The sequence below is a fragment of the Protopterus annectens genome, chromosome 12.part0 (genome assembly GCF_019279795.1).
Source record: "Protopterus annectens isolate FY-2018-M chromosome 12.part0, PAN1.0, whole genome shotgun sequence".
NCBI classification, from domain to species: Eukaryota; Metazoa; Chordata; order Ceratodontiformes; family Protopteridae; genus Protopterus; species Protopterus annectens.
In genome coordinates this window covers 602642873-602659582 of record NC_056746.1, presented here as the reverse complement: position 1 = coordinate 602659582, position 16710 = coordinate 602642873, and the positions used below count along the sequence as shown (strand labels likewise).

The 16710-nt window shown below is 37.9% G+C and overlaps 1 protein-coding gene across 1 annotated transcript in view; it reads right to left on the bottom strand.

Annotated features, from left to right (window-relative positions):
- Nucleotides 1-16710, bottom strand: part of LOC122816739 — a 1006513-nt gene that overhangs the window by 652940 nt on the left and 336863 nt on the right. The window contains exon 18 of the mRNA XM_044089733.1: nt 8523-8620. Coding sequence (XP_043945668.1) covers nt 8523-8620 — 98 coding nt within the window. The remainder of the gene's footprint in view (nt 1-8522; nt 8621-16710) is intronic.

Here is a 16710-nt window from a genome sequence, read left to right as displayed (position 1 = left end):
CTGCAGAAGAAGAGGGAGAGAAAACCCATGGGATACTAGAGATGGGAGGACATAATACACACACACACACACACACACACACACACACACACACACACACACACACACACACACACACACACACATGCACACACACACACACACACACACACACACACACACACACACACACACACACACACACACACGCACACTTCTGTAGACTCAAAGTGATGGTGATTTTCCTTGTTGTAGTGCCTGTACAAACAAGCGTCTACTTCAGAAGACTTAAAAACCAAAAAGACTGAATCCCAAAGGAATGAAAATTCAGAATACTGAATGATGGAATTTGCCCTTTCTCTACTGTTGTACAATTTTGGAGTTGGTATTTATAGTTAGTAAGGGTGTGGGAAGGTGCAGCCCCCCACATGAATGGTGCAAGGGGGCTTGACCCCTGAATTAAAAATGTGTTCAGTATTTTTAATTTTCAGTCTTTTGTTATTCAGTCTTTGGGTTTGTAAGACTGAATAGGAAAAAAAGAGGCCAGGGACTCTAATACATACCTAATGAGACCTACTAAATACTATCTATAGTCTACTGAGGGACAGCCTCTGTTTTGTGTTGTATACAGAGCTAGAACGTACCCTATCTTCTAAGATCTACTGCACACCTCCAAGTCCATTGGTGGCATAAACAGCTGCTCAGGAGTTCTTAATTTATTTTGCAACATAAACAGAATATGTTGGAGGGAAAGATATGTGTTACAGAGAATACCATTTCCTTGGAATAATCTTCCTCTCCATGTAAAGCACAGTACTTCCCTTACTCTAGTCAGACATATTCTGAATGAATGAATAGGGAACTGTAAATTCACACCTGGTTCAGCATGTGTCCCTTACAGGTAGGGATAACGTAAATGTTCTGTCCAGTTCTGGATTATTCATATTAAAATTACTAGGGATAAACATTTATGGGAATGCCGGGCTAGGCTTCTAAAGATCCTCATGGATCAAAAGCCTAGTAAGTACCTAAGAACCCACTTAGGTGGAGACAAATAGGATGGTGGGAAAATATTAAAGAATGAATAAGGAAGCACTAAAGACATGGATTAACATGATATGGGGACAAGGGAAAGACAAAAATGCACGGGAGGATAGAGGATGAGGAACTTTCAAAAGGAAGAATCAAGTAGAAGCAAAACAGGATAAGAAGAAAGTGGAACGTAACAAAGGAAGGGGCAGTACAGCAATCAGTATTCAAGTCCATAAAGGAATTAATATAGGCATTTTGATTAACACATCTACCAGACCGAGGAAAAATAACTGGAGAAGAGGAAAAATGACAAATGTAGAAAAGGCAAAGAAAGGAAAAAGGCAAAGAAGTGTCCTGTGGTGAGAACGATAAAAACAAGAGAAAGGTAAACATGGAATGAGTTATGAAGTCCTTAGGGAAATTGGAGGAAGCCACAGGAAAAAAAAGAGATAAAGGATGGGAAAAAGTGCAGAATAAGGAAGGGTGGTGGACAGATTGATCTGAATGGAAAAGAGTCTTTAAAATACTATCAGTGATGCAGAAAATATGTGGGCTGGGCGATTACATATTAAGAGTGCTGCATAGATGGTGTTTCACACCAAAAAATATTATACAAGGAGGAAAAACAGACTGGAGATGTGTGACCAAAGAAGCAAGGATGAACCATGTTCTGAGAGCATACCTGGGCACAAATGCCCTTGAACATTAAAACAGGATATATGTAAACGAAGGAACAACTCCTGCGAATTGTGCATGTGGGGTAAACGATCATAGTATAAGATAATAGGAGTTACAAGGAAATTAGCCATAACACCATTTCTTTCTTGCCAGTACCCAGCCTTAAGCCTTTCCTTCCTTTACACGGATGGCCAGACTGGTCATATCGGGGGAATACCTATTCAGTTGTCCAGCTCCTTTTTAAAGGTAATCAGAATGTCACACTGTTCAACTTATTGAAATGACTAGAGGAGTGCTAAAACTAATGGCAACAGACATGTAGACATTATTAGCCAGAAACATAAAAATAAGGGGCAGCTATCAAACTGGGTGGACTGGATAGGAGATTTCTAAGCATTGTAAGGAGAAATATAAAGGAAATGAAAATGAGAGGGAGTGGGAAAAGAAAGGGAAAAATGGAAAGACATTATGGGGAGTGGAGGAGAAGGGTGAAAGTAATTAGAATACCAAAGAGAAGCAGCAAACTACTGGTGTAGAATAACAAGTGCACCATGCATGGGATTGCACAGCATGTGATTGTGAATGGATATGAAAAAGAAGTTATGTTACTTATCATAGCTTTCCTTCTCTGTTGCCCATTTTCATTCTTCCTCAACTGATGGGTTTGGATCCGATTCCTTTGATTTGACTTGGCTGTTAATAAAGCTCATGGCATGCAAGAACTCTCTATCTTCTCCATTACCCACAATGCACCAACCCCAATTACCTTAGATCTTGTTTGCTGACTTAGTAGAAAGGCATACTTGTAGTTAGAAAAAGAGAAGGCTATATCTGGAGCTTAATATAAAGGAGAGAAATGTCATGTAAACACTCATCCTTTCAGATGTTTTCAAGGACGGGGGTTGGTGGGAGGGGAGTTGAGATAGAATGAAAATGGACAACACAGATGGAACATTACTGTAAGTACATAACTTCTTTATCTGATGTTTTCAATTTTCATTCTATACTCAACTGATGAGGCAGAGTCCCCAGCTACCTGAAATCCAGGGTGAACTGAAGGAAGGATATTCCTGAGTATCACTGAACCAAATGATGCTCTACCTCTGGAGACCTGATCCAGTTTGTAAAGAGTAATAAAGGTATGGGGAGTAGCCCAAGTTGCTGCAGCACTTATATCATCCATAGATGCTCTAGACTGGAAAACTGTGGAAGTTGCCATGGATCCAGGTGAATGAGCCCATAACAGTTTTGGTAAAGTCATACCCAATTTTCTATAAATGAAATACAGTCAGTCAGCCATCAGGCTAAAGTTACTTTGGCAACTGGTTTTTCCAGTTTGACTTCTGTAATTGAAACAAACAATTGGTCAGATTTTCTGATGTCTTTTGTTCTATGTAGGTAGAAACATAATTATCAGTAGACAGACAATAAATGTAATATGTATTCACCATTGTTAGTAAATTTAGGAAAGAATACAGGCAAATCAGTGGATTGATTGATATAAGATTCTGACACCACCTTAGGAAGAAAGGAAGCATTAGTCCATAGTGTAACTCTATCTTTGTGAAAAATCAAATATTTTGATTTAGACAACAAGGCTTGAATCTCAGAAATTCATCTGAAGTACAAGAAAGATTGTCTTCCAAGCAAGGTTTTTAAGGTCACAAGTAGCTGCTGGTTCAAAGGGAGATTTAGTAAGAGTCTGCAATACCAGATTCAGGTCCCATGGGGAAGTAGGAATCTCTAGGGGAAGGTCTTAGAAGAGTGCCTTTCAAGAAGGTTTTGCTTAATTTATGAGAGCAACAGAGGAACCATCAAAACCAAATTGAAAATTTGATATGGCTGCTAACTGAACTTTAATGGTTGATGGACTATCTCCTTCTTTAAAGAGATGGAACAAAAATTCTAGAATGCTATGTATGGGGGCTGAGAAAGTTTCATTATTATTTACATGAGCCCAGTGAACAAACCTCTTCCATTTGCTGAAATAGAGCTTCCCGGTAGAAGGCTTATGGGAAGATAAAAGTATTCAATGAACAGGTAAAGTGTGCATAAGTTGTCTGGCTATTAATGGAAATGGAGAAGCCAGGCAGTCAACCTGCAGTTGGTTATGTTTGGATGAATAATGCCCATTGGGTGAGACAGGAGGTCAGGAGTCAGATTCAAAATCCAAGGTTGGAGAAGCAAGGGAGGCCAAAGGAAGGAGAACCAAATTTGTTAATGTCAATAAGGTGCAATGAGGATGACTTTGCTATTCAGCACAGCAGCTTTCTGAAGGAATTTTGGAATCAGAGGTATGGGTGTAAAAGTATAGAGTAGACCGAGGGGGGGGGGGCAATCGTGAAGTACAGCACCCCCTCTGTGATTCCCCCTGTAGAGGGATTACAGCAAAGTAGCTACTGCATTTTTTTCTTTAGGGGGGAAGCAAAACGGTCACAGAAAGTCTTGCCTCATCAATAGAAAATCAATTCCATGATGTTGTTGTTGAGAAACCATTCATGAGATAGAAGAATGCACTTGCTCAGTTTGTTTGCTATCAAATTGGACTTCCCTGGAATGTGCATTGCTATGAGAAAGTGGTTGGATGAGATCGCCCATTGCCACAGTTTGAGAGCTTCTCGACACAAGGGGTAAGATCTGGTTCTTCCTTATTTGTTAATGTACCAATCTACTAACATGTTGTCTGTTATAACTGCAATTGTCCCTAAAGGGAGAGTATCCTGGAAGGCTTCCAAAGCTAAAGGCACTACTCTTCTCTCTAGGACATTGATATGCAAGTTGGCCCCTTTGGGGGACCAAGTACCTTGGACTGCTCTCCCGAGAAAATGCCCCCCACCCCAGCTGTGAAATGTCCATTGTCACTATGGCTTTGGACTGAGGGAGAATGAACAGATGGCCTTGTAGAACCTAATCTGATTGAGTCCACCACCTGAGCTGTCTCTTGCATGTATGCAAGATTTGTATCCGAATTGACATGGGTTGGGAAATAATTGACCATTGATTTGCTAGCACCCATTGGAAAATCCTCATATAAAATCTGACTAAAGGTACTAGGGTTATCACTGCTGCCACTGACCCTAGAGCTTGAAGGACTAGGCAAACTGAAATATTGGTACTGCGTATTATCTTTGTGACCTGTGATCTTATAGTCTGAACTCTTGAGGGTGGTTGTGAGACTATGGTTGAGTTGGTGTTAAGAATTGCTGCTATAAATTCTAAAGTCTGAATTGTCTCCAGATGGGACTTTTCATAGTTTATGGTTATCTCCAGAAGACAGCAAGTCTGGAGGACCTGGTCTTTACCTTTATCAATTGACGCCTGATTGGAGTGGAAATGAGCCAGACCCAAACACCCAGAATCCTTATATTCTCAAGTGAGCTACTACTACTGTCATACTCTTGGTAAACACCCTGGGGGCTGTGTTGAGTCCAAAGGGCAGAACTCTGAACTGATAATGACTGGCTCCTAGCCAGAAGCATAAGTTCCTTCTGGATCATCTGCTCATCTTTATATGATAATAAGTATCCTGAAGGTCTATTGAACGCATCCAGTTGTCCTTGCCCAGAAATGGGAGACTGGACTGAACTGTGACCATCTGAAATTTGGTTCTTTGAATGGATTTGCTTAAGTTACTAAGATCCAAAATTGGTCTCCAGTTCCTTGTTTTCTTTGTCACTAAAAAGAACCTTGAGCAAGTTCCGGATTCTGTCTGGTCTGATGAGACCTCTTGTATGACTCTTTTTTTTCTAGCAGCTTTTGAATTTGGATACCTGCTTCTTTCCTGTGACTGGGTGAAACATTCAGGATTTTTCTCGAGTTTGGAGGAGGAGGAAGAGAAAAGGAAATTATACACTCCCCAGAAATAATCCTAAGCACCCAAATACCTTTCATTATATCTAGCCAGGTTCTCTGGTGCAGGGATAGTTGACCTCCGATTGCCTCCAGAGGTGGACATTAGGCCTCCTTTCATGAGTGCTGGTAGGGTTTGTTAGAGAAGGGATCTCTGGACCCCTGGTTTTGTGTGCAATTTCTGCCACAGGGGAGTCATCGTCCATTAGAGTTCACTCCTCTGCCTCTGGTGGAACTTCCTCCACGTGTGCCCTGGAATGGATCCTGAGATTTCTTGAACCACATCTTCTGACCACCTCATTTATTACTAGAAAAGGATCTTTGAGGGGATAAAAACACATACACCCACAGCAGACAATGTCCTTCCATCTTTATCACACCTGGATAGTACATCTTTCAGCTTGGGGCCAAACAAAGACATGCCGTCAAAGGGAGCATTGATCAACGACGACTTAAAGGCTTTGCAAAATCACATAAGCACATCCAGGCATGTCTTCTGATGGAAATGGCTGAACTCACTGCCCTTGAGGTTCCTTCAGCTATGTGTGAAATCAACCTCATGGAAGAATTTGAAATGGATTGCAGGTAGCTAGCTGAGAAGTCACAGATGACTGAACCTCTTCAGTAACAGATCCTGAGAGAGTATTTGACAGCTCATTAATCAAATTCCTTTAAAGTCTTGTGAAATGTGCCAGATAATTCAGTGATCTTAAAGGGAAGGTCACTGAAGCATAGACATAATTCCTGAATCTGTCCATCCCCCTTAGGCTCCCTGCTGGGGGGACGGACAGTGGAACTCTCCTCAGCAAGTTCCTTTTTAGTGGCCATCACTATGACCATGGCATCAACTGGGCACCCTTTTTCTTCAAATCTGCTGGTTTACAGGTGGAGCCATAATCTTATATGGTCTATGAGGCATAGGCTCAATGGAGTTGGGTTCCTTCCATGCCTGCTGAGAGAACAACTCAATCAGTTTATTGTTGGGTGGAGGTAGATGGTCCAGTAGCAAAAGCCTCCAGGAATACAGATTCCTCAGATGAAGGGTTGTTGGGCATCTGGCCACCTCTCTGCTTAAGGATTTCTAGGATGTTTCTGAATGAGACATCTTCAGGAGGTGACTGTGGGGGCCCTTCACTTTATCAAAATCCGTATGTTCTGTGATAGACTCCTCTGGTGAGACTTGGTGCTTCCTCTTGTATGCCTTCTTCTTCTTAGGGACCTCCTTAGTGGGATGTTCTGGAGAGGTATCAGCAGAAGACATCAACATTTCCTGTGTAGAAGCATGGGGTCTTGGTACTGGCTGTCTTTGTGGAAAGACTTGGTAAGGCTCTGAGTGCAGGGACATCAAGGTTGCAGATTTGGAATCCAAGAGGGAAGGATCCTTCTGTTCTGCTGAGGCAGAGAAAACTCTCTTCACAGCCTTGTAGGCAGATTGCCCTAGAGAAAGGGAAGACCACAGATCCAAAAAGACCAGCATTTGGATCGCAGTCTTCACCCACTCTGAGGCAAAATCCCTGATGTGGAAGCTGGAGCAAAGCTATCCAGTGCTGAGGCTCTGAGGTGCAGGGATGGCTCCAAAAGCTTTGGAGCTGACCCAAACTGGACGAATCCAGATGGCTAGGATCCTTGAACTCTGAGACAGCTAAATGAATCAGAGGAGGACGTTGTAGAGGAGGTGTAGCAGAAAAATGGACCCCCCTGACCCAGAGGGGTAGGAGCCAAAGAAACACCTATCTGGCCCTGCTCAGAGAGAATCTTCCCTACCACTTTTTCCACATTTTTCTCTGTGAGACGTCTGGAAGAATAAGTGGAAAACATCAAAGGAGACCTGGGTCTGTCCTGAAATGGGGAAGGTACCCTAGAGGCTACAGGATCAACCAACGGTGAATACCAAGTTCTTGATAAAATAATAAAACTCAAAGTTGAGGGGCCAGCAACAGTTGGATTATATATCTATATATATAGCCTCTCCAAAAGATGAAGACAAAAGACCTGTAAGAATCAGTTTATTCTTCCATTCAATTAATGCCCTGGGGTTAAACCTGTGGCAAATAGAACAATCTTTTTGTAATTGAAGTGGTCCTAAGCAGTATGCACATAGAGTGGGCATTTGATTAAAGCAGCTTTATCCATCACACTGTCAAGCCAACAAAAATCAAGAAAGGGAAAATGTAACTATTTCTACTATACTACTTTTTTTTAAACAGCGGCAGAGACAAATAAAGGACAAAGAGCAGCTACCAACAATGGTATTAGAGAATCTACATAAAATGTACTACTAAGGAAAAGATACTAGCAATAGTAGCAAGAGGTACATGAGTACAAGAAAAAAGGAAGGAAACTAAGAAATTTAGCACAAGACAAGTAAAAAAGGAATGTGATAGGTAAAGAAAATACTTAATTTAAATAAAGAGTGGAGAATTAATTAAGTGAAGTTTATACGACTTATCTTAGTATCACTCAAGAGTGTTGGAAACCATGTCTTTCACTGAAAAGCAGCAAACAAGATCTGAGGTTATCGAGGTTGGTGCATTGTGGGTAAGGGAGAAGCTTGGGAGTTCTTGGTTGCCATGATCTTTAGTAATGGCCGAGTCAGATCTGAGGGATTGGATCTGAACCTATCAGTTGAGGACAGAATGAAAATTGACAACATCAGATAAATAAAGTAAAAAAAATAAAAAAATCCTTACTAAGGTATAAACTGGACATTGCAGGGACTTTGCATAAAGAACTGTTACAAAATACATTAAAACTATATTGTCTTATATTTACCTCATATTAATAAGATCTAAAGAGATGTGATTATAACCACAACAATATACCTCTGAGCTTTTAAAACTGAAGTGCATTTATAAAGGTACTTATCCTTAGCTCAGTATTTGAGTAGTATCATTGTGATTATCCTGCTGTGCGTTCTCAGGGTCAAGAGCAGTATTTCTTACAAGTTAATGAAATACATGTTTGAAATATGATCAATTTCTTACCCCATTAAAGTCAGGTTTGACAGTGATGATGTCTAATAAATTTGCATTTTGACCAAAACGTCTCCAGTTCAAAGTAAACCAGTCACTGCTGTCACAACCTGCAGAAAGAATAAAGTAAATACTTAGTAGGTCTATTTCTTATCAGCACTGTTTTTTACAATCATAAACCTACATATCTAATTTCTATTAAATGAACAGATATAACTGACAGTAGGGATTCCAGGTTCTTGACTGCCTGTTACTGCTTCCTTAGTTTGTACTGCTGCTTAAAGAAATACATATGCTTGCTTTATTATAAATGGCAAATTACAATATCTAGAAATGGAATCTTTGATCAGCAGAAAAGGCATTTCTTTGCTAGTAAGACTGCTGTTTTCAAAAATAAAAATAAATAAATAGATACAACTGTTAGCATGTCTCAACAATACAAAAAAGTATAAATGAACTAAACCATCTTATTATTATAGTTATTTTACATAAACAGACTACTTAATTTTATGCTATATTCACAATTTTGTTTGCAACAATGTTTTAATAGCAGCTAAGTATACTCTGTATTTGTATTGTGTAGGTTTAGCTGGAAAACCAATAAAACAGAACTGAATTTTGATTCCATGTATTGCACAGTAGACCTTGCAAAAGAAAAAATATAACCTGAAAATGTCAATGAATGGCTATAAAGTGGGAAAACCTCCCACTCAAACACATTTCTGTTGCCTTTGCATGCAAGCATACCACAGTTCATTTAACTATTTATTGTAATTGACTAGTCTTATTACTGTATTGTACTGAGTACAATAAATACACAGAGACAAAATGTTTTGAGTTGATAGGCTATACTATTATATTCTCCTTTTGGTTGTACAAGCAAGCAATACAAATATGTCAGCTCTCTGTAGCAAATTCCCAAAGCTGGGTTAACGCACAGTTACATTTATATAAGAAGGTCTGGTATTTTTCTCAAAGTCTGATGTAATACAGTTTTGTCTTTGTATAACACTTTTTCTTTGCTCTTCTAATTTGTGATTTGTCCTTGATTCTCTGGTCCAGGAAATTCAATCTTGCATTATCTGAAAATTAGTGTTCCAGCACTATCTTGCTTGTGTTCTGGCTTTATTTTGCTTGAAGTTACTTCGATGTACTTTCAGCTGCCATCTGCGTAGCTATTTTACAAACTTTGTTTCTCAATAACATATTTTTACATGGATGTCAAAATCTAACTAAGCTATATATGCTTGCCAGCACACTTACTGTTTTTCTAATTTCTCAGCATTTTAGATTATTTCTAAATTAACCCTTTATATGTCATATCATTTTTGCAGCTTTTTATTCAAGCTAATAATGTAAGCAACAGTTTGAAAAGACAGTGTATACTAAACTCTTTCAGTTCCCCATTTTTTTATTTGTTTGAGGAACGGACTAAACTTCTGTTAAAGAAAAGACTGCATTTCTTTCATTAGCATTGCTATTTACAGAATTTATGACTTTGCTCATATTTACAATCATAACTTGTTGAGTTATTGCAAATCTCCGTAACCTGCAGCATATAAAACAATTTCAAGCTGTCATTATTATTATTATTATGACCCCTAAAACTATCATCACAGGATGTATTAACCCATTTGACAATTTAGTTTTAGATGATGACCACCCTGTAACCATTTCCCACCAATTATGGTGGTGCCAGCTTTTGTTTTTGCTTTTTACTATTAATACTGGGTTATTTGAAACCACACATACAAACTGTGGTACCACTTTAACAAACATTTTGAAATTTGAAGGCAATACTGTCCATTTACACAACATTTTGTTTAATTTATAAATTTGGATACATTAGTACTAAATTGTAATCTGTCTAGTAAAGATACTTGTGATGACTTACTAAATAGTAAGATTTTATTGTGCTTGTAAATGTACAATCTGTGAGATATTTTGTCCTACTAGTTTTTATATCAAGCTCTTTTAAAACTGCATTTGGTATCTTTACAACTTGGGGATGTAATATTGATGTGCAATATTATTTTTTTGGTATTGTTGTCCTATCATGGTACAAGTGGATGGTATTTTTACCACTTGATGTGTACGAAGTACTGGCTTATAACCCAGAATGGTAAGTATTACAATCCATGGTCCTTTTCCATGTATCTTTGTGCTATTTGTGCAAATAAACAGAGTATTGGTAGAAATTATACCTGTTTTTCCCCTGTCAAATTTATTTTTATTTTTGTGTTATTATTAACACACTGTGACATTTTTTGTATGATGTCTTCCCTTGTCAGAATTGTTACATCTTCAGGGGGTAATGTACAGCATTTAATAGATACTGAGCTGTTCACTGAAATTTGTGTCAGTCTTTGATTTTTTTTCTACCTTTATGTATGCCTGACGTTGTTTAGCTAACCATACAGTTACATTTGTGTTAAATGTTATTTTCCCAAAGGTACATGCTGTATGCTTTTTACAACTGAATTTGTCTTGTGATCTATTTTGTGTAGCATTTTCCCAATTTAGTGTCATTCGTGAAATGTTGTAATAAACAGCCCTGATTCCCTCTGTCTGGCATTTTACCAAAAGGAGCCCACTGAGTACAATACTTACAATAACAATCATGTTTTTATGTTTATCAGAACTTGTTTGTCCTAACAACCTTTTTGGGAATACTTTTAACAAACTTTGCATAATGCCTGGCATTCAGTCTTGTAGATTGTTTTTAAAAAAAAAACAGAAACAGAAACCTTATTGAGCATCTGCTCCCCCTTCTTTTAAAAGCGATGCATTTTGCTGCTGATCACTATAAACAATAACTCTCATTTGATCCCTGTGAACTAGCAAGGTCTTGTTCTTTTTACTTTATTTGACCTTATAGACCAAAGGCCCTATTTGTTCTGTTACTTAATTACACTGCTTTATGATGTCTTTTAACTATTTTTGATGTTGTGCTACCTTTAACAAAGGTCTGTTATGTCCAATCTCTGGATCAAAAGGTAGTTGTGTGGGCATTTTTTTTTTTGCCTGTCATGATTTCAAATGGTGAAATCTCTGTCTTGCTGTTTGGGGAAGCTTTTACCCCTAACAAAATTCCTGGCAAATGTTGCACCCATGTAGCATTTTTAACTAAGTTTTATTTATGAAATATTGTAATTCCCACTGTTTTGATGTTCAAAATGATGCAAATGAAATGCAGATGTCTGTATGCAATGCTGCGTGCATTGTCTCGCAGCTGCATTTTTATCTATAGTCCTTGAAGCATGTTTCAGACACGGAACATTTAGCTTGTCTCAAGCTGTATCAGAATATATGTATGCTAGCAAACAGAAATACATGTATTTAACTAACTATATTATTTTTACATATATTATAGCAACAGATCTGTATATACATCTAACTAGCAAATAGATGCGCACATGCATTTATACATTTTTAAACCTATCACAGTATAAATTCCCTCTGTTTTATTTTAAATACAAAACTTTTTATATTAGTAGAAACACATTGGGAAACAAGGACAACCATTACTATTTGAAATGGATGAATCTGAATATGACTCTATACAGTGATGACTTTTACAGTAATTTACTGACAATGCTTGAGGATTTTATTGCAAAGGCATTGCAGTCTTGTTTTTTTTTTAAGAAAAAACACATATGTCACAAATGTCAAGGTTTGACTTGTTACTATACATATAAATGAAATTTTTGTGAACAGTTTAACACTTGAATGCAAAATTGTCTATTTACATAGATAAACCATTTACTATATACTGTACAGAATACACTTGCTTGTACATATTGTTTTTGCATTTGTATATACATGGCTGTAATGTACACTCAGTCCAGTTTTTAAACCTAGCATTAAACTGAAGCCTGCTAATTACATTACTTGAAACAGTAAAATGTATTTTTGGTATTAACACTTTGTTTGCAGTACTGTTTACATGGTTAGTGTAAAATTGAAAGCATGCCCTACCCCCTGTAGTATACATCATTTTATTTCAGTATTGTTTATTTACTTTATGCTGTGATAATTGAATGTATGCTTGCCTTTTGGCTGTTACCTAGATGTGACACATTGGTCTTACACATTTGCTTTTTGATTTATTTGTATAAAGCTTTTGCTGTTGCCTATACTGTTAACGTTGTAGTACTAGTAAGTATTTGTCCCCTCCCTTTTTGTAAAGGGACTTGCATAATTTATTTTAACTGAATACTATAGCCCATGTACTGACTGCACTCGGTGTAGTATTTACTTGCAAAAATTGTGATGTCTTATTACAATTACCAAACAGGATTTTTGTAGACTTTTATTTAATGCTGTATGTGAATATTTAACAATAATATTTTAGAAAAATGTAAGTCATTTGGCCTGACAACCAGTCTTGTCTCTTTGCCCTTATAGATTTTATTACCAGTAACATTTTATGGCATGCAACATTTTTCGTAACTACCCATTCCAGCCTGGAAAGATTTGAGGTCACATTACTTTTTTTTCTTTCTGCGCATTTTAGACGCTTAACTCCTTTAGCACTTACTCGTACCTTCAATCATTCATTAAAATATTATTGCAACTTGATATAAACATTCGTAATTTGCCTAAGTATGCATAATAATGCTTTTGAATACTGTTTTAACTAGAGTCTTTGCTATTTTTGATGCTATCATACAATTACAAAATGTTGTAAGAAACAAAAGAGATATTGACTTAACTAACCCATGCTTAAAATAAATATATTTACATGATTTACATTTGCTGTTGTCTGCCTTTTGCTGTACTTTAACTGAAAAAGAAAATACATGCTTATCAGTCTATGACGTCATGTCTTTACTCCGTGTAACTACTCTCATTTGATTTGTATGCCCTAGAACTGTTTTGATATATGAAATGTTTTTAAAATCACCATTTAAGTGCCTTGCTTTAACTGAATGAAAGATTTTTTTTGTGTACACCTAACCATTTTCTAAATGTAGAACAGTACGTTGTAAATTATGTTTTATCAGTGTAGTTAACTGCTATTGCTTTAACTCTTTACTAACCAGATTATATTTGCCAGCATTTTGCTCTGCTGACTTTAAAGCTCTTATGCACTTTTGAAAAAGTGTTTGCATATGTTGTCTGAACTTTTTGAACTTACTCTGTCTGTCTTTTAGAAGTTTATTAAATCTTTTTGTCAGTTCACCATGAACCTCGTCGCTGCAATCTGTTTTGTAATCTGCAGTGGTTTTATGCCACTTTTGTCTAGCAAGATGTACAGAAGAGTCTGTAAATAACTGACTTGACTGATATTGTAACTCTGAAGTTAACATTTTTACATGTGGTGACAGGACATAATGCATTTGGTTATTTACCATTACTTTTAAGACATAAACGTTCATTGTCATACCAATCATGTTGCTGTTTAAGATACCAGTCAAACATAATGCATTTACATAAAGCATTGACATCAACTTTACCTAGTAAAGTACTACATGTGCTACAGTTATGTTTATACCAATCTTTAAATTCTGACCATGCATGTGTTGGACTGTCATTACTGTCTACCTGAAAGGTAGTCTTACATTTCTATCTTATGGCATCCATGCTTGTAGAATGAGAAACAAAAAAAGAATTACCAGTTTCTGTGTGGAAGGCGGCCAAATCTTCCATTGAGAAAGTGTGAAATGTCCCTAGTTGATTCTCCCAAAAGGTGGACAGACACAGCTGGCAGACTCAGCTGTATGAATATACAGGACGTGTGGAATCTGCAGAGATGCACTGTTCTGCTACTGGATACTGTACAGAAGAAGGAGGCAAACGTTTGCACTGGAACTGAACGTACCAACTGAATAAAAAGAAGCTGTAGTTGCAACAATAAGAAACAAGTTGGTCCGTCAACTGTGGCTCGCCAATGAAGAATTCCGTACTGCCTTCTTGTTGGTTTATTTCTGTTACTTGCCTTTGCATGCAAGCATACCACAGTTCATTTAACTATTTCTTGTAATTAACTAGTCATATTACTGTATTGTACTGAGTACAATAAATACACAGAGACAAAATGTTTCAGTTGATAGGCTATACTGTTATATTCTCCTTTTGGTTCTACAAGCAAGCAATACAAATATGTCAGCTCTCTGTAGCAAATTCCCAAAGCTAGGTTAATGCACAGTTACATTTATACAAGAAGGTCTGGTATTTTTCTCAAAGTCTGATGTAATACAGTTTTGTCTTTGTATAACAGTTTTTCTTTGTTCTTCTAATTTGTGATTTGTCCTTGATTCTTTGGTCCAAGAAATTCAGTCTTGCATTATCTGAAACTTAATGTTCCAGCACTATCTTGCTTGTGTTCTGGCTTTATTTTGCTTGAAGTTACTTCGATGTACTTTCAGCTGCCATCTGCGTAGCTATTTTACAAGCTTTGTTTCTCGATAACATATTTTGTACATGGATGCCAACATCTAACTAAGCTATATATGCTTGCCAGCACACTTACTGTTTTTCTAATTTCTCAGCATTTTATACTATTTCTAAATTAACCCTTTATATGTCATATCATTTTTGCAGCTTTTTATTCAAGCTAATAATGTAAGCAACAGTTTGAAAAGACAGTGTATACTTAACTCTTTCAGCACCATAATATCAAATAACGTGTGGCATGAACTGTATACAGATGGTTGTTTTAAGCCTACAGATGTCTCATCTAGCAGCGGTACCATGATGCCAGAATTACCCACAATGCTTTTTTTTCATTGATTTTAATTGGCTTTTAATGAAAAACTATAAGCCACATACACATGCCATCCAAAATGTTGCAAAACCAAATTCTCACCGTTATAATGAAGCTTCAACTTATTTATAGGTTAAACTAAAAAAAAAAACATTCAAGACACTTTTCAGTTTTGCTATTTTCAGTAGTTTCCTCAAGACTAATTCATAGGTTCATAGGTTCAGGGGTTGGTACTAGGCTATTGGCCCTAGTGCCTATACAAGCCTAGCCATAACAATTCCCTGGCTATTTCTTCCCACACTATTTACTTCCCTGGACCCCTGACTAGCAGGGCGACTGACATGATCCCCATGGTGAATTTTCTTTCTCCCATCCAATCATCAAGGTTCCTTTTGAAGAGGGCCAAAGAGGTGCTCTGCTTGACATGTATGGGCAGTCTATTCCAGAGTCTGGGGAGTCCCTGGGTCAGGAACCTATCCCTCCAGCATGTTTTGTTTATTGTGATGACAAGGTTTAGATCCCTGGAGTGTGTGGCTCTGAGGGATTGGGATTTCTTTAAGTGTAGCATGTCCAACAGCACTGGGTTTGACATGGCCTTGCATGTTAAGCAGAGATTGCCTTGGAGTAGACAATATGCGACAGAGTTTTTTAAGGTGGTCAGCATAGGGCTTCTATTTTAGGCTTGTGATTCTTTTAGTGAGGTATTTCTGTGGCCTTTCCAGTTGTTGCAGATGTCTTGAGAGATACATACCAAATGGGGCATTGTATTCTATAATTGGTCTAATGAGGGATGAGTACAGTGGGACAATGACCTCCTTTTTTCTGGATGAAAAGCCCTTAGTGATGAGGTGTGCCACATAGAAGGATTTCCTGACTGTTGTGATGATGTGGTCATTGAAGGTGAGACCACTATCCACCTGCATCCCTAAGTCTCTTATCACACTTTTGGTGTTTAATGTACTGCCACCTATGTGGTAATTCATGGGTACATGTTTTTCCTAAAGGGGATAACTATACATTTCTTGGCATTGAGCTTGAGCCCATGGCTCTGGCACCAAGCATCTGTTTCTGTAAGGCCCTTTTGTAGAGAATCCACATCATTTGAGAATTCAATAATGGCTCCCAGTTTGCAGTCATCTGCGAACTTTGTTAGCCAGAGTCCCTTAGTGTTGGCCTGTACTTCAGAGAAGTAGATGCCAAACAAGAGCTGTCCCAGGATTGAACCCTGAGGTACTCCACTTGTCGCTTGTCTGGAGCTGGATTTGGAGTCAGCTACTTTTACAGTGTGGGTTCTGTCAGTAAGCCAGTTGGCAACCCATCGAGTGACGTAGGGATTAATGCCCAGATTAGTAAGTTTATCTATGATTCCAGAGTGGGGGATGGTGTCAAAGGCCTTGGTGAGGTTCGGATGGGCTGTGTGGACTGCCTTACCCTCATCCATGGCTCTGGAGACTGATTCGAAGAAGTCAATCAGGTTCAGGTGACAAGATC